The 22,889-nt window shown below is 35.0% G+C and overlaps 1 protein-coding gene across 9 annotated transcripts in view; it reads left to right on the top strand.

Moving 5' to 3' along the window:
• Positions 1–22,889, top strand: part of PHF14 (PHD finger protein 14) — a 211,420-nt gene that overhangs the window by 98,524 nt on the left and 90,007 nt on the right. For 8 of the 9 annotated variants that reach the window (XR_002309267.2, XM_070470974.1, XM_070470970.1 and 5 more), the window contains exons 15-16: positions 289–339; positions 459–580. Coding sequence is in view for 8 of the 9 variants with exons in the window: in XM_070470974.1 (XP_070327075.1) it covers positions 289–339; positions 459–580 (173 nt within the window). In the remaining variant the exon portion in view is untranslated. Of the gene's footprint in view, positions 1–288; positions 340–458; positions 581–3,095; positions 4,331–22,889 lie in introns of those variants that run through there. The other variant, XM_070470996.1, reaches the window with a different exon arrangement.

The following is a 22,889-nucleotide window of genomic DNA, read 5'->3' as shown; positions in this document are numbered from 1 at the left end:
TTCATAAATCTTCAAGCTAATTTTGTAGCTTATTTTTCTTTTTAGATATTTGTTATTTAAAAGTAAAGCACTGTTACTGTAGGCTGTACTTAATTTGTCATGTTTTTATTTTCTATGATATAAATTGTAACAGTGCAATAGAGCAAGTACTGCATTAATTAGAAGTGCTGCTAACTTTCCAAGTGCTTAACCTAAGCAGTAACATTTAACAGAGAAAATTTATTTTTACTGTTAATTAAACATTGGATATTTTTGTGGATTTTTCTTTCTTTCTTTCTTTTCTTTTAGAGAACCAGAGGACGAAAACGAAGCTTCATTCCTGAGGAAGAAAAACATGAGGTTGGAATAAGTTAAGCATATTTTGCATAGTTTAAACTTTTGAGAAACTTCCTTGCTTAAAATTATTTCTGTTTTCCTCATATCCTGATTTTATATTTTGTTTCTTCCTTGTATGACAGGAAAGAGTTCCTAGAGAGAGAAGACAGAGGCAGTCTGTATTACAAAAGAAGCCCAAGGCTGAAGATTTACGAACTGAATGTGCAACTTGCAAGGGAACTGGAGACAATGAAAATCTTGTCAGGTAAGCTGGATGCTGAGACTTTGTCTTTAGGGGATTAAGGTTCCATCCTAATTATTTTCTCATCACAGAGATAATGGGGGGAAAAAAAATCACAGTATAGGACCTTTCTTAAAATCTTATTTAGTGAAAAAAGTACATCAGAAACAAGTTTCATCCAGTGTGCTACACATGGTTATTCTCTGGATTTAGATATAGTTAAGAGTGATAGTCTGGATTTTGAACAAAAGAGAATTAATTTTCCCTTGACATGAGAAGTTGACTGTGTTCTATATATAGATAGAGGCCACATAAATAATTTGATCTATACTCTTTGAGCTAAGGTTATTATGTTTTATCTTATAAAGCAATAAAATTACTGAGTTTTGTTAGCATATAAAAGTTGGTAAGTTTTTTAGCAGTAATGATAAGAAATACTTTTTATTGACACGAGCTTTGTTAGTACTTTATCATTTTTCAAAAAAAAATGTGTTAAATGCTTCTCTCTTATGAAATAAAGAAAGGTGAAAAGATGGCCTAGATAGATATTTTTTGTTTTCTGTTTTGTTTTCTTCTTTGTTTCTTTGTTTTGTTACTTTTTTTTTAAAATCAGACATAATCTAATCAGGAATCTCAGGTGATATGGCATAGTGGCTATTCTTGAGGGTTCAGAAACTGCTAATTTTAGCCCTTTGCCTCTCTTGCTGAAATGATGAAATTGTGCAGCTTTCAGTGAGATGAAGCAGTGGGTGGGTGATAAAAAGGAGACCTCATCTAAAAAGAGGTATCTTCTTTCAAAGGACAGAGTCACAAAGAATTTTTTAGTATGTTATGGGAACACTTTCTGATTTCCTTCAAAAATTGTCTTTTGATAAACCCCTGACTAATTCATGGTATAGAAATTAAATGATTCAAAAATTATTAGTTAATGTGTATTAATACCTTTATAAGATTTTAAATATTTGCTTCCAAAATGATGTCATTTATTTGTCATTAGAAGTATAATTTGCTTGTTTTAATTTCTTAAATTAAAGGCATGTGGTTTTAACTTTCATGACTTCTTTATGCTGTCATTGAGATAGAAAAAGAAAAAGTATAAATTCCAGTGAAGAAATAAAAAGTGCTTTAGCAAACTTGAAAAAGTCTGTATTATTAGACCACTGTTTTTTGAAATAGTTTATGTAGAATATCATGAGAGCTTCCCTGGAGATTAAGCTTGTTTAAGTTTAGGGTAAATTAGTTGCAGTATCAGAAGAGACCCATGAATAATTCTCATCACAACATGATTTTCTGATTTATATAAAAAAAGAAATCCCAAGCATAAGCATAACATACTGGAATGCATAAAACAACAAATAAATAAAAGAAAAAACATAAAAGCACTCTTACATAATGAACAAAAATTCAGTCTAGAAGAAAATACCCTTGGGGGTTAAGACTGGCATTGTGGGGCATGATTATTTTGAAGCAATAATTCAGAGAGCTGGTTATTCTTTTTATAACTATTAAAATCTATGTAAATATCTACGTCCTATCTATTTTTTTAAGATAGTAGACTGATGCAGGCCTTTTTGCTATAGACTCTATATGTTTTTGTCAGGTTTTTATTTATTTGGTCATGTATTTGAAAAAAAGAACCTAAGAAGTAAATACAATTTTCATCTTAAAAACCACTTTATAACAAGAGTATCTCCAGGACATTGTTTTATAGTTGTCTTAAAAAAGAAAAAATAAGTATCATCTTTCTTTGATTCTTGATAAACATTTTTTACTATTATTAGCCTTTCCTCTCATTTATTTAATCAGTTCCTATTATAAAATTTTCATCCTCATTTGCATTATTATAACATTCCAGTGTCGGATTTTTGTGAAAGTCTTCTGGAAGGTAAAGATATTTTTGTTAATCTAGAAATGATGGATATACAAATCTTTTTCCTTAGTTTTGCCTTGTTAAGCAGATAATATTAGGTTTTCTGCAATGATTTTAGAGGTAATGAAGAGGGAATTAAGTGTTTTATAAACATTATATCTTAATAATGCTCTGAGAACAAAATAAGCTGGATATAAAGCCTTGCCATAAAATGTTTTATAGTTCTAATGTGATTGTTCTTTAAAAATACATATTTTATCTATATTTTACATACACACACACATTTAGTTTAAGCACATTGCTCTTGGGTTAAAGAAGAATTTTATGTAGAATTTCATGTGTTTAAAGAGGTATGCTTATAAGCCAGTATCTACCATTTCCCCTAAGATCTCTCTTATTTTATAATTGGTACCATCATTGTTTGCAAACCCCTCTCCCCAAAGCCCACACTTTTATGATTAAGTTGCATCTTAAATATTATGTACACATGCTATTTTTTTAATTTTACTTTTAAGACATTTTAAATTAACCTTTTATTTCCCGAAGATATATTTCAGTGCTTGGTCATATTATTTATTATATATGTTTATTAAGTCCTCTTATAAAATTAAACTTCTTGGGTCATAATTTAATTACTAATATTATGTTGAATATACTGTATTTTCTCAGGTTACTTTGAACTAATGTACATGACTCACTGGAATCGGCTGTTCAGCAGCTTTGATTTTGAAACCACACTTCTCTATGTAATTCAGGCCATATAAAAAGTTCTTATGATGTTCCTGGCTTTTTCAGTTATTTGTAAATGTGTATATGTTAATTTACATGTATAATTTTTTTTAATATCATGAGAAAGTTGCATTCAATTTGTCAATTATCTGTATTAGTAGGTTCCAAATGTTATTTTCTGTTTTGCCTCTTAAGTTTTCTCAGGTCTTTGACAAGTAATTTAGAATTTGTGTGTCTTGGTTTTTTCCTCTCTTGTACATGATCACAATCATGCTCTGCTCCATTACAAGCTCTGTGAGTTATTCTGTATAAGATAGTAGGGCAGTGGTATTATTAATACTTCATAATTCAAAGAATACATGTATGTGTGCTCTGAAATAAGGCTTCTAGTTGGTAAATATGTTACATTAATAATACTAATGCATATTTTTTTACCTTTCAGAGAATGTGCTTGTCCTGTTTTTGTATATGATTATTCTTGGAATAAGGGAGACAAAAAATTTGAATTTGTTGAAACATGGTCCCCAAAATGATTTGACCAACTATTACTTGTAAACATGGGAAATATGAAAGTTATCAGTGTCTTAAAGATGAAAGATGGTTTACATTATTATATGAATTAAAAAAAAATAGTGCTTCCTTTTTTGCCATCTACTTTTAAACTTAATTAAAATTTAGCTGGAAAGTTTCCAATTGAAAATATATTCCTCTATGTTATTTAGTGCAATTAAATGCTAAAGGGCAAATTGAAACTGTCTTCAAATTATGAGGTCTTTGGGGATATTTATCTTTTTGCTATGAATGTTCCTTGTTGGAGATACTTTTGAGCTCTTAGTGATATCTTACTTGGTTTTGCTTCCTCAGTTCCTGGGACATTTAATTCTCAGTAAATGCGTGGCAAATGAGTGACTTTGCCATATGAGTAGTGACATTATTCTTTGCTGAATTAATTTAAAAACATTTACTATTCTAATTTATTCCTAGAACAAATTGTTCACTCAGTATAAGTATATGATAAAATGTTTAAAAAACTTAATAAAGGAGGATTACTTTCATGTTGCTAAAGAGCAGTGGTTTTTTCTGTGGATTAGGTAAAGGACTAGGAATCACAAAGTTGAATTGTTACTTGATATATTAATGTAAAAGAAATAAAGTGATTCTTCTTCTTGAACATATTTTATTTTCAAAAGATAAATTTTAGAGGTAGGTTGGCTTTTGTTCTCTATACATCTTTATCAAACTATCAAATTAGGAATAAGACCAAAATTTTAGGCTTCAAATTTTATCTTACTGTGTAAACTCAGTGGGACACATATTATTACTTAACGGGAGATAGGAGAGAGGAAGAAATTCTCCTAAAATGAAGATCCTTAAAATCCATTGTCCTCTTAAATAACATCTTTGGTTTTACCTTGTATTGTGGCCATTACTTTGAAGCATTGATGGTAGGAAATGATCTGTGCAGCTGTTTTACTTTTATGCTAAGTCTAAACCATTAAATGTTTACTATATTCTCTTCCTTATTTGAGTATATGGCAAATTATATAGGTATTGAACCATTTTGGTTACAGGGTTAGGATGTTTATTTGGTCTCTTAACACTGTTATTAGCACTTTTATTTATTTGGCATTTTAAACATCTAGCTTCTGAGTGCCTTCCTCAAAACAATTTGATGGTGTCATAAGTTACTAGGAACACAAACACAAATTCATATTTATCAATTATATCAAATATTGGTCTTTGTGATAATTCAGATTTTTCAATTTATAATTACCTTTCCTGTTTGAGCTTTTTGGAGGTTTATAGATTGCCTGGGTCATAGTAAGGGGTGTTTTATTCCCCAGAGATTCGATTAGACTAAGAGAGCAAATCTTATTTGTAACTCTATGTTCATAGAACATAAGATCACTTTAAATACTAATAGATTGTTTTAAAGTACTTAAAAAAATAAAACTTAGTTTCATTTCTCTTAATAATAATTGACTACATTTAATGGATTGCCTAAAATATTTCATACTGTTCATGGGGTTCTCAAGGCAAGAATACTGAAGTGGTTTGCCATTCCCTTCTCCAGTGGACCACGTTTTGTCAGAACTCCCCACCGTGACCTGTCTGTCTTGGGTGGCCCTACCCGGCCTGGCTCATAGTTTCATTGAGCTAGACAAGGCTGTGGTCCATATGATTAGATTGGTTAGTTTTCCGTGATTGTGGTTTTCAGTCTGTCTGCCTTCTGATCAATAAGGATAAGAGGCTTATGGAAGCTTCCTGGTGGGAGAGACTGAGGGTGAAACTGGGTCTTGTTCTGATTGGCAGGGCCATGCTCAGTAAATCGTTAATCCAATTTTCTGTTGATGGGTGGAACTGTGTTCCCTCCTTGCTATTTACCTGGGGCCAAACTATGATGGAGGCAATGAAGATAGAGGTGACCGCCCTCAAAAGATCCATTGCACTTACTGCTACACTCAGTGCCCCCAGCCCTGCAGCAGGCCACCCCTGACCCTGCAGCAGGTGACTCCTCTGCTGGAGACCCCCGGACACCCACAGGCAAGTCCGGGGCAGTCTCCTGTGGGGTCACTGCTCCTTTCTTCTGGGTCCTGGTACGCAGGTTTCTGTTGTGTCCTCCGAGAGTCTGTTTATACCCAGTCCTATGTCAGTTCTGGCAGCTTTATGGTGGGGTTAATGGCGACCTCCTCCAAGAGGGCTTATGCCATACCCAAGTCTGCTGCACCCAGAACCTCTGTCCCTGTGACAGACCACCACCGACCCGTACCTCCACAGCAGACGCTCAAACACAGTTCTGGCTCAGTCTCTGTGGGGTCCTGGGTCCTGGTGCGCACACGGTTTGTTTGAGCCCTCTGAGCATCTCTGGCGGGAATGGGGTTTGATTCTAAACGCAAATCCGCCCCTCCTACCATCTTGCCGGGGCTTCTGCTTTACCCTTGGATGTGGGGTATCTGCTCACTGCCAGTCCAGCAGTGCAGCTGCCGCTCCTGACCTTGGGCGTGGGGTATCTCCTCCTATCTATTTCTGCTTTATTGACTATGCCAAAGCCTTTGACTGTGTGGATCACAATAAACTGTGGAAAATTCTGAAAGAGATGGGAATACCAGACCACCTGACCTGCCTCTTGAGAAACCTGTATGCAGATCAGGAAGCAACAGTTAGAACTGGACATGGACCAACAGACTGGTTCCCAATAGGAAAAGGAGTACGTCAAGGCTGTATATTGTCACCCTGCTTATTTAACTTATATGCAGAGTACATCATGAGAAATGCTGTGCTGGAAGAAGCACAAGCTGGAATCAAGATTTCTGGGAGAAATATCAATAATCTCAGATATGCAGATGACACCACCCTTATGGCAGAAAGTGAAGAAGAACTAAAGAGCCTCTTGATGAAAGTGAAAGAGGAGAGTGAAAAAGTTGGCCTGAAGTTCAACATTCAGAAAACCAATATCTGGTCCTATCACTTCATGGCAAATAGATGGAGAAATAGTGGAAACAGTGACAGACTTAATTTTTTGGGCTCCAAAATCACTGCAGATGGTGACTACAGCCATGAAATTAAAAGATGCTTACTCCTAGGGAGAAAAGTTATAAGCAATCTAGACAGCTTATTAAAAAGCATAGACATTACTTTGCCAACAAAGGTTGTCTAGTCAAGGCTATGTTTTTTCTGGTAGTGATGTATGGATGTGAGAGTTGGACTATAAGGAAAGCTGAGCACCAAAGAATTGATGCTTTTGAACTGGGGTGTTGGAGAAGACTCTTGAGAGTCCCTTGGACTGCAAGGAGATCCAGCCAGTCCATCCTAAAGGATCTCAATCCTGGGTGTTCACTGAAGGACTGATGCTGAATCTGAAACTCCAGTACTTTGGCCACCTGATGTGAATAGCTGACTTATTTGAAAAGACCCTGATGCTGGGAAAGATTGAAGGTGGGAGGTGAAGGGGATGACAGAGGATGAGATGGTTGGATGGCATCACTGCCTCAGTGGACATGAGTTTGAGGAAACTCTGGGAGTTGGTGATGGAGAGGGAAGCCTGGCGTGCTGCAGTCCATGAGGTCACAAAGAGTCAGACATGACTGAACAACTGAACTGACTGACTGACTAACTGAAATATTTAGAATGATTTATTTTGATTATATACTTTCAATTTTTTATTTCTTCTGTAGTTTATCACATAATAATCAGTCTTAATGATAAAATTTCCATATTTATGTAGGAATGTCAAGTGATGGTGCAAATGTGTATTATTTGGATACTTGTAAACTAGAAACAGAGAAATTTTAAAATGATTTGTCTTCTAATAGATTTCAAATTATTAAAAGCATTTCCCGCACAAAGACATTTCTGGCTAATCTTCTGTTTCTATTCCTTACTTTTACGAACAGTTTCAAGGATAGGTTTTAGTGTTTTGTTTTGTTTTGTAACCCTGAGTCAGTGATTGGTGTAGTACAAACTGCTATATTCTAAAGGGCTGTTTTCAAAGCTTGGAGGTCTAATACTTTTTTCAATTATGTGTAGTAAAATGTATCCCCTCATGTCACCCTTATGTCCTGTGTGATATATCTCTTCTTGAAGTTCACTGCTGTTAGTGCTGTAACATTACTTGACTTTTCTCGCTTGCAAGTATGGCCATCTAGAAGGCAGAGTCTCTGTTTTACAAATCCTTATAGCTCTCCTGTTCTTACTCCAAGTCACTGAGCAAAGAGCGCCTCCCTGTGGTAGATAATGGCTTACACACTTCATAGGAGGTTGCGTTACAGAATCATTGGCCAGATACTAAATCTTCCTAATTGTTATTTTTAATAGAAAATGGTCTTAAAAATAGTATCCAAAATATGATATAAAAATCTGATTTTACATAAAAGGCGAAGATAAAGTAGCACATCAAGATGTTGAAAGACATATAGACTTTCTGTAACTCGTAGCCTGAGGAAATTTGCTAATTCTTTAACAAGGTTCGCATCAAAAGGGAAGGTAGGTGTAGTGTTCTAATTCAAACTGATGAAGCATTAGAAATTATTTGAAAATTTAAACAGAAGAGTATAATTATGACTTGAAACTTCCTTTTCTTAGGTTTTTTAACTGCTTAAAAAACTTTTACATTTACTTTTTGAATAACTATTATAAGGAATAGTTTATAGAAACAGATTTTCAAGGAAATTCTGATATGAATACCAAACAATATCACCTACTGCTACTGCTAAGTCACTTCAGTCGTGTCCGACTCCGTGCGACCCCATCCCTGGGATTCTCCAGGCAAGAACACTGGAGTGGGTTGCCATTTCCTTCTCCAATGCATAAAAGTGAAAAGTGAAAGTGAAGTCGCTCAGTCGTGTCTGACTCTTCGCAACCCCAGGAACTGCAGCCTACCAGGCTCCTCCGTCCATGGGATTTTCCAGGCAAGAGTACTGGAGTGCGGTGCCATTGCCCTCTCCGAACATCACCTTATGCATAAGTAAAATTAAAATTGAATAGAATTCAGAAACGTATTTCTGTCATATTCTGGAGAGTTTAATATCATTATATTCATATTTTGAGAAAATATTTCTAAATTTTCATTTTATTTAACAGACAATTGATTTTTAAGCTTTTTGATGTTAAAAAAAACCTAGTGAGGTCTACTTTAGTTTTGAAAGTTTATTATAATTTTTGAAGACCTGGTTACTTAATTGTATTAACTTAAAAAAAGCCTAATTCAATAAGTTTAATACCAGAATTAAAACTCTATAAGAATGCCAGCATTTAATATATGAAAAATGCTAGAATGTATAAAGTAGTCAGCCTGAGCACTGATTAACAAAGATATTTTTCTTTCTATTTTTAATCAAAGATTGGAGAAGGAAATGGCAACCCACCCCAGTATTCTTGTCTGGAAAATTCCATGGACAGAGAAGCCTAGCAGGCTATAGTCCATGGGGTCGCAGAGAAGTCTACATGACTGGGCAACTTTCACTTTAATCAAAGATAAGTAGGAAAAATGTAAACATTGCAACTATTTAAAGTTTCATTATGTGTCACCCTATCTGATATTTTTTAAATAGATATTTTGACAAAATATGATCTTAATAATTTTGATGTAGACAACAAACATTAAAATTGAAGTAAGCAAAATGGCTGTATCTGTATAGAAGTCTAGTTACATGTGCTTTGCTCAGTGTTTTTAAATCCAGTCTCTGTAAACTACTTAGAGAAACAATAATTAAGCATTCCAAAGGTTGTAAATTCTGAATTAATGATGTAACGAGCTGAAATAGTTTCATAGAAACATTTTTATAGAAATAGAAATATTTCATAGAAATGTAAAAATGTACCTGTAAGTTGTCTTATCCAGTTTAGGTTTCAGACAATATATTTTCCTATTTGCTCAACCTTAGAATATATAGGAAGTAGTTTCAGAATTCCCAGCCCCAACCATTGCAAAAAATAAATCTGTTAAGTTCAGTAGTTGCTTGTGTGTGTGTGTGTGTGTGTGTGTGTGTGTGTGTGTGTGTGTGGTTAAAGTTACAAACAGTGAAATGCATAAATGTTAAATGAATAAATTGGTGAATTTTAAGAAATGCATGTAACAAAAATTTTTATGATGTGCTTATGTAACCCCCATTTCTATTGAGACGTAGAACAGTTTTTATCACTCTCAAGAGCCGTGTCCCTCTTCTCAAAGGCAACCACTTTATTTTTTTTCCCCTAGAAGTTACCTCTTGTAGAACATATAAATGGCATGTTTAATTTTTATTTGATTTCAGCCATTTTAATGAATGTGTGAGGGAATGTCACTGTTGTTTCAGTTTGCATTACCCTGATGTATAATAATGTTGAGCACTTTTATATGCTCACTGGCTCTTTGTACATCTTCCTTTGTGAGCTAATTCTTTTGCTTATTAAAAAAAAAATTGGGTTGTATGTTTAGTATTGAGTTTATATGAGTTTTTAATATACTCTCTATTTTGCAAATACATATTTTTCAAACATACAGTCTTTATCTATGGCCTGCTTATTCACTTTTTAATGATATTAGAGAGCAGAAATTATTAATTTTACTAAGTTCAGTTTAGCAACTTTTTATTTTATGATTATTGCCTTTGTGTCCTATCTAAGAAGTCTGCTTAGGTCCAGGTCACAAAAACTATCTTTGTGTTCTTCTATAAGCTTTATGATTTATATTGAGATTATGTGGTTCATCTGAAGTTAATTTTTGTTTAACTTCAGGTAGAGTTAAGGAAGGTTTGTTTATTATCCCATGTGCATTTCTAGTTTTCTAGCACCAATTTCTAATAAATTTCTGGCAAGCATTTCCTTTCTATATTAAGTTGGTTTGGTTTCATTGTTAAATATTAATTGACTTTTTAAGCGAGGGTCAGTTTCTAGACTTTGTATTCTGTGTACACATTTCTAGGCCAGTACTAATGTCTGGATTATTGAGGCCTTATTGTAAGCTCATTTGTTATTTGGGATCCTTTGCATTTTCATATGAGTATCAGAAAGAGCTTTCCATTTTTATTAAAAGGAAGAAAGCCTGGGTGTGATGGCAAAAAAAGCACAGGCCAGCAACAACAATAAAAATATATGTTAGACTTCATTCAAAATTAGAAATGTCTTTGTCAAAGGAAACTACCAACAGAGTGAAAAGGCAACCAACAAAGTGTGAGAAAACATTTGCAAATCATACATCCAGTGAGGGATTGATATCGACTGTAAAAAGAACAATAAATCATTTACAGCAATGAAAAAGACTGATTAAAAATGAGCAAAAGACTTGAACAGACATTTCTCCAAAAACATTCTACAGTTACTAAGCAAATGAGAAGATGCTGTACATTAATCATTAGTGAAATTCAAAGCAAAACCACAATGTGACTGCTTCAAACCCATTAGAATGACTGTTATTAAACAAACAAAAATAGAAAATAACAAGTTTGGGGGAGGATGTGGAGAAAAAGAAATTTCACTTCTAGAGAGTATATACCCCAAAGAATTGAAAGCAGGAGCTTAAAGAGATATTGTACCTTCATATTCATGGCAGCATTGTTGCTGTATGTGCTTAGTCGCTCAGTCGTGTCTGACTCTATGTGACCCCATGGACTGCAGCCCACCAGGCTCCTCTGTCCATGGGGATTCTCTAGGCAAGAATCCTGGAGTGGGTTGCCATGTCCTCCTCCAGGGGGTCTTCCCAACCCCGGTCTCCTGCGTTGCAGGCAGTTTCTTTACCAGCTGAGCTACCCAGGAAGCCCAAGAATACTGGAGTGGGCAGTCTGTCCCTTCTCCAGGGGATCTTCCCGACCAGGAATCGATTGAGAGTCTCTTGCATTGCAGGCAGCTTTTCACCAGGTGAGCTACCATGAAAGCCTGGCAGCATTATTGGTAGTAGTCAAATGGTGGAAACAAAACGAGTGGATAAACAAAGTACGATATATACATGTTGTTGTTTAGTCACTAAGTCATGTCCCACTTTTTGTGATGCCTTGGACTCTAGCCCACCAGGCTTCTCTGTTGGTGGTGTTTTCCAGGCAAGAATACTGAAGTGGGTTGCCATTTCCTTCTCCAGGAGATCTTCCTGATCCAGGGATTGAAACTACGTCTCCTGCATTGGCTGGTAGATTCTTTACCACTGAGCCACCAGGGAAGCTCTCAGGATATATTTCAACCATAAAAAGGAAAGAAATTCTGACACATGCTATTAACAGGAATGAACACTGAAGACCAATAGTGACTGAAATAAGCCAATCAAAAAAGGACAAATGTATGATTCTACTTAATATGGGATACTTATGAGTAGTAAAATTCAGAGAGACAGAAAGTGGAATCGTGGTTGCCAGGAGCAGGGGGACTGGGGAGTTAGTGTTTCAAATAGGTAATGAGTTTCAGTTGTGTAAAATGAAAAGTTCTGGAGATAAATGGTGATGATGCTTGCACAACAGTGTGAATATACTTGATGTGTCAGAAATGTACACTTAAAACCAGTTAAATGGTAAATCTTACATATATTTAACCACAGTGTTTCAAAAGACTCCTACTGGGATTTTGATTAGCTTTGTGTTGAATATGTGGATAAATTTGGGGAGCATTAATAATGGGGAGCATTAACAGAATTGTTTCCTGATGCATGAACTAGGTATATCTTTACATTTGTTCAGATTTTTGGATATCCATTATTTTTTTATCAATGTTTTTATAGTTTGCATTGCAGAAGTCTTACATGTTTATTATTAAATGTATTCCTAAGTATTTAATGTTTTTGATGCTATTGTATAAGAATTTTTAAATAAGATTTTTTAAAAAACTGTTTATGCAGGTGTTGAGAGCTGCCAGATGTTTAGGTACTTATTAGGATCAGAAGCCAAGCTAAATGTTATGGTTAAAATCAGAAGGCTTTTGCTGTTTAATGGACCCAGGGACTGGAGTGAAGAAGAAGAGAAAGGGCTAGGAAATAGAAAAATAGTCGGTGGCGAGAAGTGTTAAGACCTCTCAATAAGGAGATCTTGGCACAAGTAGGTGCACAAGCAGTTTTTCAGTCTAGCTTTTCCATCTTTCACGGATGGAGACCTCTAAAGTTGTATTGACTTTACAATCCTGGGATAAGGCCCTCCTGAGATATATATTTGGATTTCATTTGCTAGTATTTTGATAAGGGTTTTGTGTCTCTATTCATGTAAATGTTATTCTTAAAATTTCTTTATCAGATTTTGTTTATCAGGCTATACTGGCCTTCTAGAAGATGTTAGAAAGTATTCTATTTTTTAAAAGCATTTATTGATTGATTTTATTTCTTCATTGAATTTTCATTGAATTCCTCAGATGTAACCATCTGGACCAGAGTTTCCTTTCTTTTTTTTTTTTTAATTTAACTTTAATTGGAGAATAATTGCTTTTGCAGTATTGTGTTGGTTTCTGCCATACATCAACATGAATTGGCGATAGGTGTACATAGGTCCCATGTCCCCTCCTTCTTGACCCTCCCTCCCACCTTCCATCCCATCTCACCCGCTTCATTGTCACAGAACACTGCGTTTGAGTGCCCTGTGTCATACGGCAAATTCCCACTGGCTATCTGTTTTACCTATGGTGAGGTGCATCTTTCAGTGCTGCTCTCTCAGTTCATCCCACCCTCTCCTTCCTCAGCTGTGTCCACAAGCCTGTTCTCTAGGTCTGTGTCTCCGTTGCTGAGTTGCAAATAGGTTCATCAGTACTATTTTTCTAGATTCCATATATATATGTTAATACATGATATTTGTTTTTCTGACTTATTTCACTCTTTATAATAGGCTCTAGGTTCATCCTTTTCTTTAGAACTGATGTGTTCCTTTTTATGACTGAGTAATGCTCTTCTGTATATATGTACTACAGCTTATTTAGCCATTCATCTGTTGATGGATATCTAGTTTGCTTCCATGTCCTAGTTATTGTAAATTGTGCTGCAGTGAACACTGGAGTGTGTGTGTCTTTTCCAGTTATGGTTTCCTCAGGGTATATGCCCAGTAGTGTGATTGTTGGGTCATATGGTAGTTTATTCCTAGTTTTTTAGGGAATCTCTATACAGTATTCATATCAATTTACATTGATATGGCTGTATCAATTTACATTCCCACCAACAGTACAAGAGGGTTCCATTTTCTCTACACCCTATCTAGCATTTATTGTTTGTAGATTTTTTTTGATGATGGCCATTCTGATTGGTAGGAGGTGATATACCTCATTGTATTTTGATTTGCATATCTACAATAATGAGCAGTGTTAAATATCTTTTCATGTGTTTATCGACCATCTGTATATCTTCTTTGGAGAAATGTCTGTTTAGGTCTTCTGCCCACTTTTTAATTGGGTTGTTTGTTTTTCTGGTATTGAGTTGAATGAGCTGCTTGTGTATTTTGGAGATTAATCCTCCGTCAGTTATTTCATTTGCTATTATTTTATCCCATTCTGGACTAGAATTTTCTTTGTTGGCAGGTTTTTGGTAATTAATTTCATATTACAAAATCTTTACTTATTTATTATTACTTTTTATTTCTTAACTGCCCCATGCAGCATGTGGGGGTCCTAGTAACCCAACTAGAGATTGAACCCATACCCACTCCATTGGAAGGACAGAGTCTTAACCACTAGACCACCAGGGACGTCCCTTGATTTTTAAAATATTTAGATAATAGAGCTGTTGAAAACTATTTCTTTTATCTTACCTTAGTTATGGTAAGCTGTGTTTTTCAAGCAATTTATTGATTTTATTTCAGTTGTCAGTTGCTTCTTGAGTATGCTTATCTTTTGGATGGGCACTACAACTGTTTGCTTGAGACTTCCCTGCTTCCTGTACTATTTCAGACCATATTTTCTTTCTTCTCAGACTAGGTCAGTATTTACTTCTTTCATGTATCCTTCCAGACTTATATGATCCCATAATGATGTTTTTCTTACTTTGATTGTCCTTAGGATCCACATAAAATCCCACATCCTGCTGTTATCCAATTCCTTAGAAATTATCTATGAATTACTTTTTTTCACTGGATTAAGTAAGGCCTTCCATTTATTCATGATGATCCTCATAGTCTTCTACAGTAAGTTACAGGAAGTTAATCAGAGTAAGTTTTTGTTAAATTATTTACTGATGCACTGCTAAGTCTATATGCGTTTCAGCCGCCTTATACACTGAAGTATTGTCATCTCTTTGAGAGCAAAGACTTTTCTTTAGGTCTTAATTGATTTGTTTTTTCATTTTTACTTGTTAAAAACAAACTTTAAAATAGTATATACTTGTAGCCAACAACAAAAAGGGCAGGTAAATACGGGGTTTCTGATTGACTGTGATCACTTCACTGAGAACTAGAAGACCTCAGTTAGTCCAGGCTTGTCTCTTACCAGTTCTAGCAAGTTGCTGGATCTCAGAGGGCCTCTGTTTCTTTATTTGAATAGAAAAGATGTCAGGCTATATCATCTCTGAGCTCTAACAGACTACCTCTGATAATCATATGTGATGTAACAAGTTCCCAAATCTATACTAAATTACATTCCCTCACAGGCTCTCCTGTAAACACATACTTTCAGAATCTCCTTCTAGATTATCCTGTAACTATGTAGGATATACATATATTTTGACTAAGTCTCTTACAGTGGAAATCATTCTTGTTGCCTTTTCTCTCATTTAGCTGAAGAGACTGGAAAATAAGCCAGTTCCCTTGGTACAGCCTACTTCCTTTGATAAAGAGCAAATATTTTTTCTCTTTAAAAATAACTATATTGAGATTTAATTTTCATACTGTATAAATTCAGCCATTTTAAATGTAGACTGTTACAATTTTTAATAAATTTATAGAACTGTTCAGCTATCAATAGAGTCCCATTTTAGAGAATTTTCCATTACTTCAATAAGTGCTCTGCCTATTCACTGTCAATCCTAGCTCCCACCCTACCCTCAGACAACCATTGCAAATATTCTCTTGTCACTGGTTTTTCATAGCCTATTCCTTTCCTGATCCATTTTTTTCATCTTAATATTACTCTTATTGGCTTCCCCAGTGGTCCAGTGGTTAAGACTCTGCACTCCAAATGCAGGTGTCATGGGTTTGATCCCTGGTGGGGGGAAGATTCCATATGCCATGTATCCTATATCCCATGCTCACCCTCACCCTCAGAAAACCACTGCAAATATTCTCTTGTCACTTTTTCCTCATAGCCTATTACTTTCCTAATCCATTTTTTAATCTTAATATTATTTTTACACATATTTGATTAAATAAAATTAGTTTTTGTTGTTTTTTCAAAAAAAATTTTTTAACGTGCTAAAGGCAACAAAGATTCTTTGCTGGACCAAACTTTAATCAGGTTACTGAACTTTCTCTGAAGTTCATCTGTATGTTTCATTATAATGTCTAGTTTTAGCAGGAACCCTGCTCAGTTAGTTTAAGCAGAATGTCTCACCCTTGAAGTCTGATCACCCTAGGTATCTGATCAGGTTCCTCAGTCTCCACCATTCTGATCACCCAGGCATATCTTAAGAAAAAATTCTTTCAGGTCAGTTTAGCCAAAACCCCCTTAGCACTGATATTTCCACTTATTAATTTTCTATCCATTGATCCCCACCATGCACTTTTTCTATAAATTCCTTCTTGGCCATACTGTATTCAGAGTTTGGCCAAGTCTTTCTGCCCCAGTATAAAATCCCAATGCAGTGGTTCCTGAATCTATCATGATGGTCCTAAATAAAGCCTGACGTACCATCTTGAACACCTGTCATTGAATGTTTCTTTAACAAAAATAGATACTTAATTAAAGTGAATCTTGTATGTGAAAAACTTATCCCATTTTATTCCTTCTTCAGCATGATATTTACATTGGATATTTTTAAAGCAAACCTGCTAAATTTATGTGAAAAGCCTAAATGTTATTAAATTTCAAAGTCTTTCTACATTTTGGGAAACAGTTCTATATAATGAACAATTAAAAATGGGTATTTATAGCCAGCCACCTGGATTTAAAACCTGTTTCTGTTATTTGGGAATTCTGCCTTTATGTTCTCTGTGGTTTGGTTTCTTTATCTGTAAAATAACTATAGTCTATAGTACCTAACCCAGAGGTTGTTGGAGGATTAGTTGACATACAAGAAGTAGATGGCTTGGCACGGTAATTAGGGAATTGTAAATACCCTATATCTGCAAACAACTGTAATAAACCATTTATATAATGCTACATGGACCAGATACACACATATATATACACACACACACATATTGAATCATTCAATCCTTACAGTTACCCTATAAGGTGAGCAGTCGTATTGCTTCCATTGAATTGATGGGGCAACTAAGGCATAAATAACTTCCCAGAAGAAAGTAGTGAAACTGAGACTCAGATTCAAACAGTCTGTGCTCTTAGCTCATACAGACTCAACATAAATTTACATTTCAGCTCCCTGGTAGAATAAAACTTGCCTTTGATAAATGTATTTGTTTCAGGCTAAATGATGACATCCCTTTTGGGATCATATCTGATGTTTCGAATTTTGTGGGTTTTTTTTTTTTTATTAAATTTGATGTTCTTTGAGACTATAGTGCTGTAATCTTTATTCTTCCAACTATACTCTTTGATTTTATTTGATATTAAAAGGACTTATTAAAATAACTACTTTTTGTTTTTAACTTTAGATGTCATTATTCTTTATTTGTATTTTATATTAAGTGAGAGGCATAGGACTCAATAAATGTGACCTTTGTAGATGTTTATCTCTGGGACTTTTGTTTTTGAGGAAATATACTCTATCCTTTTTTCAGGGGCAAGTTACATCTTTTACAAATAACTTTGAGGTTGAAGGGTATATGAATATATTTACATTGTATTTATGTTATATTAATACACATTAAAATGGCATATGTGTACATACTTAAGTCATATACATAATGTTGCATGTATTAATTGAAGTTGCTCTTTGTGAAAATGTGTGATGCATCTTATCTTTACCTTTTTGGTCACTCGTCATTTTAATTGTGGTCATCTGTTTACTAAATGCTTTTGTAGTCCCTCTGTTATCTTGAAGAACACAACAGCATCACTCTAACAATAGACTGAAGAAATCTTGAGTTTATAGGCACAATGATGTGAAATTTTAGAGAGGTGAGTATTTGTATTAACCACCAGTTGTAAAAAAAAAAGAGATCACAAGTGCAGTATATTTGCATTTGGTAGATTAAATTTGAAAAACAGATTTACCTCTGTTGTAGTCAGCCTCTTAACTACTTGTGATCTGAGGGTTTTGTTTTTGAGAAGAGAGATTATTTAAATGAGTAGAACAATACAAGTTAGTAGACAAAGAATTGCGGTACTTTGAAATTCAGTGAGCAAATAAGAACACTGTCATTTCAGAATCTTCATAAAATAAATGTTAGTTTGTTCCTCACTTGGGAAGTTTTGCATCATTTAGTTGATTCTTTAGCATACATAAAACTGAGACTTAAATCTCAGAAATACATAACCTCAGAATTCTTTAACCTTAGGGTGATCTTGTTTAGGTTTTAAAATGTGCATGTGTGAATGTGTGTGTATTAGTTATAACGTTGTATTTGAACAAATGTTTTCATATTTCTATCTCTATTTTTTGAATAAGGATAAAAGTAAGTTATCAAACCTCATTTTTCCCTCATTTTACCCTATTCACTTATTATTTAGATGTGGTATATGTCATTATTAAGGCTCTAATTTTCCATATAATGCTGTTAACATATATGAAAAAGTTGTTAATTAGGAAAACCAGGAATATAATTTTCTTGCTTATTAAGGACAGTCTGTCTTTGGCAGTGATAGTGCATTGAATGTTTATCTTAGTAGGCTCAAAAAATGAACCTCACTTGAAAAGTTAATTAGATAACTAACCAGGTAAAATGAGGGTGAGGGTATAGGACTAAACCTGAGAGTTTGAAGACTGTCACTTTGAGGATGCAGACAACTTTTCTGGAAACTATCTCATTCATAAATTAAGCAACGTATTAGATATATTTGAAGATCCCTTTTAATTTTCACAGTCTGTGATTTCATTATATCATACACTAAAGGAGAAGAGAAGGAAATTCAGAAATGAAAAATACCCAATTTACAGCACAAACCTCCTACCAACAGTGCTATTTTTTATTGTATTAATTCATATTATTTTTCTAATTTTGTTGTCAATTATACATCTTATAGGTCATAGCTTACCAGAAGCATATGAGTTAATTTTAAGGCAGCTACTTTTCATTTTTACTAATTGAGATGTAGGTTTGTGAGAAATAGTTTATAGTAGAAACTGTTTTCTTTCAATCTGAAAAGTTTTTTATTTTCTTAATTCTATATAATAAAATATTACAGATTGAGCTTTTAAAATATACTTTAAATATATTAATATAGGTAATCTATTCAAATATTTGTAGATTAAAATGTTATCTGGGTATTTATAGCATATCTCATTTACTGTATCTTTACAGTTCTTAATTGATTTACATGTATGATATATGGTTTCTTTTCATTTTAATTTCCAAGAATTTTCCTTCTAATTGTTTATTTTAACCCTTTTTGTGAAACAGTTTCAGTTACATTTATGCTAAACTGAAATGAGTTAAGATTATCAATTTCTGAATTAACTCTTTCTATAACAATGCAGTTATTAGGATTTAAAATTAAATCTAGTACACCTATGTACAGCAGGCTCCCATTTAAATGGAGTTTTCTCTAATTCTGATGTTAGTTTCTAAACTGACCTCATGTATTATTAAGAAAGTAGCGCAATCAAGAATTAGGTTGATAATGTGAAATGAGTTTGTAGCTGACTTTTACCACTGCACATAAACAGCGCAGTTAATCTGAGTCGCAGTATCACTTTCAGTCAGATAACCACTAAAATCACTGCACTGTGGCTTCTGAAAATGCCATAATCCTTCAAATGCCACATTAAGCCGAGAGAGAAAACCGTCAGTATTGCCTGCACGGTTATGTAGAAGGATGAGCCGTGAACCAAGTGAAAAGATGTTCTGGAAGAATAGTAACCTTTCCCTTGATGTGTGCATTTCCCATTACATTTTTGACACAAAATGTTGCAGAATGATTTAATGGTGGCATTTTGTTTTGCTGACTCCTTTTTTTCATTAAAAAGAAACCAAACTTTAGGATAGGAATGTAGGGGAAGAGTGACCAAGCACTGAATTCTATTATAGGAATCTCTTTTCAAAATAACTAAGTTAAATTTTTTTAATAACATGACTATTACCCCTTTACATTTTATGTTAACTGTGATACACAAATCACTTAGTTCTACTATATCTTTAAAGCAGTGTTTTTATTCTTTCAAGTTAATTTTTTTTCTCCATTGTCTTCCCCTCTCCTTTTTTCTTCCTGGTAACTCTTGATCAGAAATGACATGTCAGTAAATCAGGACAGCTTTGTTTAGTAACTACATAGACCTCAGCTATTACTGGTAACCAGAAAGTAGCATACTTTTTATTGTCACTTTAGATATAGACTCACTGGTCTAAAGATCAATATCTGTTAACTTTGAGAGGGCACATTTCTGTTGGGAATGAAGTCATAAAGTTGTCCCACAGAAAACTTTTTACACCTATGGAAACATGCCGAGAAAGAGAAATTTACTTACTAAAATATATTTTGTAACACTTGTACAGCATTGGACTCTGTTTTAGAGTTGATATGGAGTGCCTGGATATGGGCCCCCATCACACAATAATTTAAAAAACAAAACCAGAAACCTTGGAAATGTATTTTGCACATACATATTTCTTAGTATCTCACTTTTGAAAAAAGATACATCAGATAGTATTTGACTAAACATTACTTTGGTCCCCCTGAATCCCTGGGATTATAGGAATATTCATAAAAGGCGCAATTTCAACTAAAGAAATGGAAATTTAACTTGAAATTTCTCACTCAATCTGCCCATTTTCCCAGCTGGCTTTAATAGGAGACCATCACTCTATGAACTCTATTGTCCATTATATTTAGTTGCCTGACAGACTTTAATTCTGCTACTCTTTCTTGCAGATGTCTCAGAATGGGAGGGTTTACATTGAGTTCAACAGTTCTTTGTCTTCAAATGATTATATAGATCAAAAGAACTAATTAGAATAATATGCAGTGTGGATATAAATCCCTATGTTTTCAGCTAAAAATGATTTGGCACTTTGTTAGAGATATAATTAAAGTATGCCTTACTCAACAAGTTTCTTTTGCTTTCCTTTTCTTTTTCCCTTTCTTCCTTCCTTTTTTTCTTTTTTCCCTTCCTTTTACCCTCCTTCGCTTTTCCATCTTCCTTCCTCTTCCTTCCCTTTCTCCCTCCCAACTCTCCATCATTATGACCAGAAAGGCACAGAAATTTGTTATGTAGAAATAATCAGTTCTGAAAATTCTCAGATAATGGAAACTGTTAGAATTCAGTTCAGTTCAGTCACTCAGTCATGTCTGACTCTTTGCCACCCCATGAATCGCAGCACGCCAGGCCTCCCTGTCCATCACCAACTCCCAGAGTTTACTCAAACTCATCTCCATATCGAGTCGGTGATGCCATCCAGCCATCTCATCCTCTGTCGTCCCCTTCTCCTCCTGCCCCCAATCCCTCCCAGCATCAGGGCTTTTTCCAATGACTCAATTCTTCACATGAGGTGGCCAAAGTACTGGGGTTTCAGCTTCAGCATCAGTCCTTCCAATGAACACCCAGGACTGATCTCCTTCAGGATGGACTGGTTGGATGTCCTTGCAGTCCAAGGGACTCTCAAGAGTCTTCTCCAACACCATAGTTCAAAAGCATCCATTTTTCGGTGCTCAGCGGTCTTTATAGTTCAACTCTCACATCCATACATGACCACTGGAAAAACCATAGCCTTGACTAGACGTATCTTTGTTGACAAAGTAATGTCTCTGCTTTTTAATATGCTATATAGGTTGGTCATCACTTTCCTTCCAAGGAATAAATGCCTTTTAATTTCATGGCTGCAGTCACCATCTGCAGTGATTTTGGAGCTCCAAAATTAAAGTCTGACACTGTTTCCACTGTTTCCCCATCTATTTCCCATGAGGTGATGGGACCAGATGCCATGATCTTAGTTTTCTGAATGTTGAGCTTTAAGCCAACTTTTTCACTCTCTTTCACTTTCATCAAGAGGATCTTTAGTTCCTCTTCACTTTCTGCCATAAGGATGGTGTCATATGCATATCTGAGGTTATCGATATTTCTTCTGGCAATCTTGATTCCAGCTTGTGCTTCTTCCAGCCCAGCGTTTCTCATGATGTACTCTGCATATAAGTTAAATAAGCAGGGTGACAATATACAACCTTGATGTACTCCTTTCCCGGTTTGGAACCAGTCTATTGGTCCATGTCCAGTTCTGACTGTTGCTTCCTGACCTGCATACAGGTTTCTCAAGAGGCAGGTCAGGTGGTCTGGTATTCCCATCTCTTTCAGAATTTTCCACAGTTTATTGTGATTCACACAGTTGAAGGCATTGGCGTAGTCAATAAAGCAGAAATAGATGTTTTTCTGGAACTCTCTTGCTTTTTTGATGATCCAGGGGATGTTGGCAATTTGATCTCTGGTTCCTCTGCCTTTTCTAAAACCAGATTGAACATCTGGAAGTTCTCAGTTCATGTATTGCTGAAGCCTGGCTTGGGGAATTTTGAGCATTACTTTATTAGCGTGTGAGATGAGTGCAATTGTACAGTAGTTTGAGCATTCTTTGGGATTGCCTTTCTTAGGGATTGGAATGAAAACTGACCTTTTCCAGTCCTGTAGCCACTGCTGAGTTTTCCAAATTTGCTGGCATATTCAGTGCAGCACTTTCACAGCATCATCTTTCAGGACTTGAAATAGCTCAACTGGAATTCCATCACATCCACTAGCTTTGTTTGTAGTGATGCTTTCTAAGGCCCACTTGACTTCACATTCCAGGATGTCTGGCTGTAGGTGAGTGATCACACCATTGTGATTATCTGGGTCATGAAGATCTTTTTTGTACAGTTCTTCTGTGTTTGCTATGACCAGTGCATTCTTTTGACAAAACTCTATTAGACTTTGTCTTGCTTCATTCTGTACTCCAAGGCCAAATTTGCCTGTTACTCCAGGTGTTTCTTGCCTTCCTACTTTTGCATTCCAGCCCCCTATAATGAAAAGGACATCTGTTTTGGGTGTTAGTTCTAAAGGTCTTGTAGGTCTTCATAGAACCGTTCAACTCAGCTTCTTCAGCGTTACTGGTTGGGGCATAGGTTTGGATT

This window comes from Odocoileus virginianus, chromosome 1, assembly GCF_023699985.2.
Source record: "Odocoileus virginianus isolate 20LAN1187 ecotype Illinois chromosome 1, Ovbor_1.2, whole genome shotgun sequence".
Classification (NCBI taxonomy): domain Eukaryota; kingdom Metazoa; phylum Chordata; class Mammalia; order Artiodactyla; family Cervidae; genus Odocoileus; species Odocoileus virginianus.
Note: the sequence above shows the minus strand (reverse complement) of the source record. Positions and strands in the feature narration are given on the sequence as shown.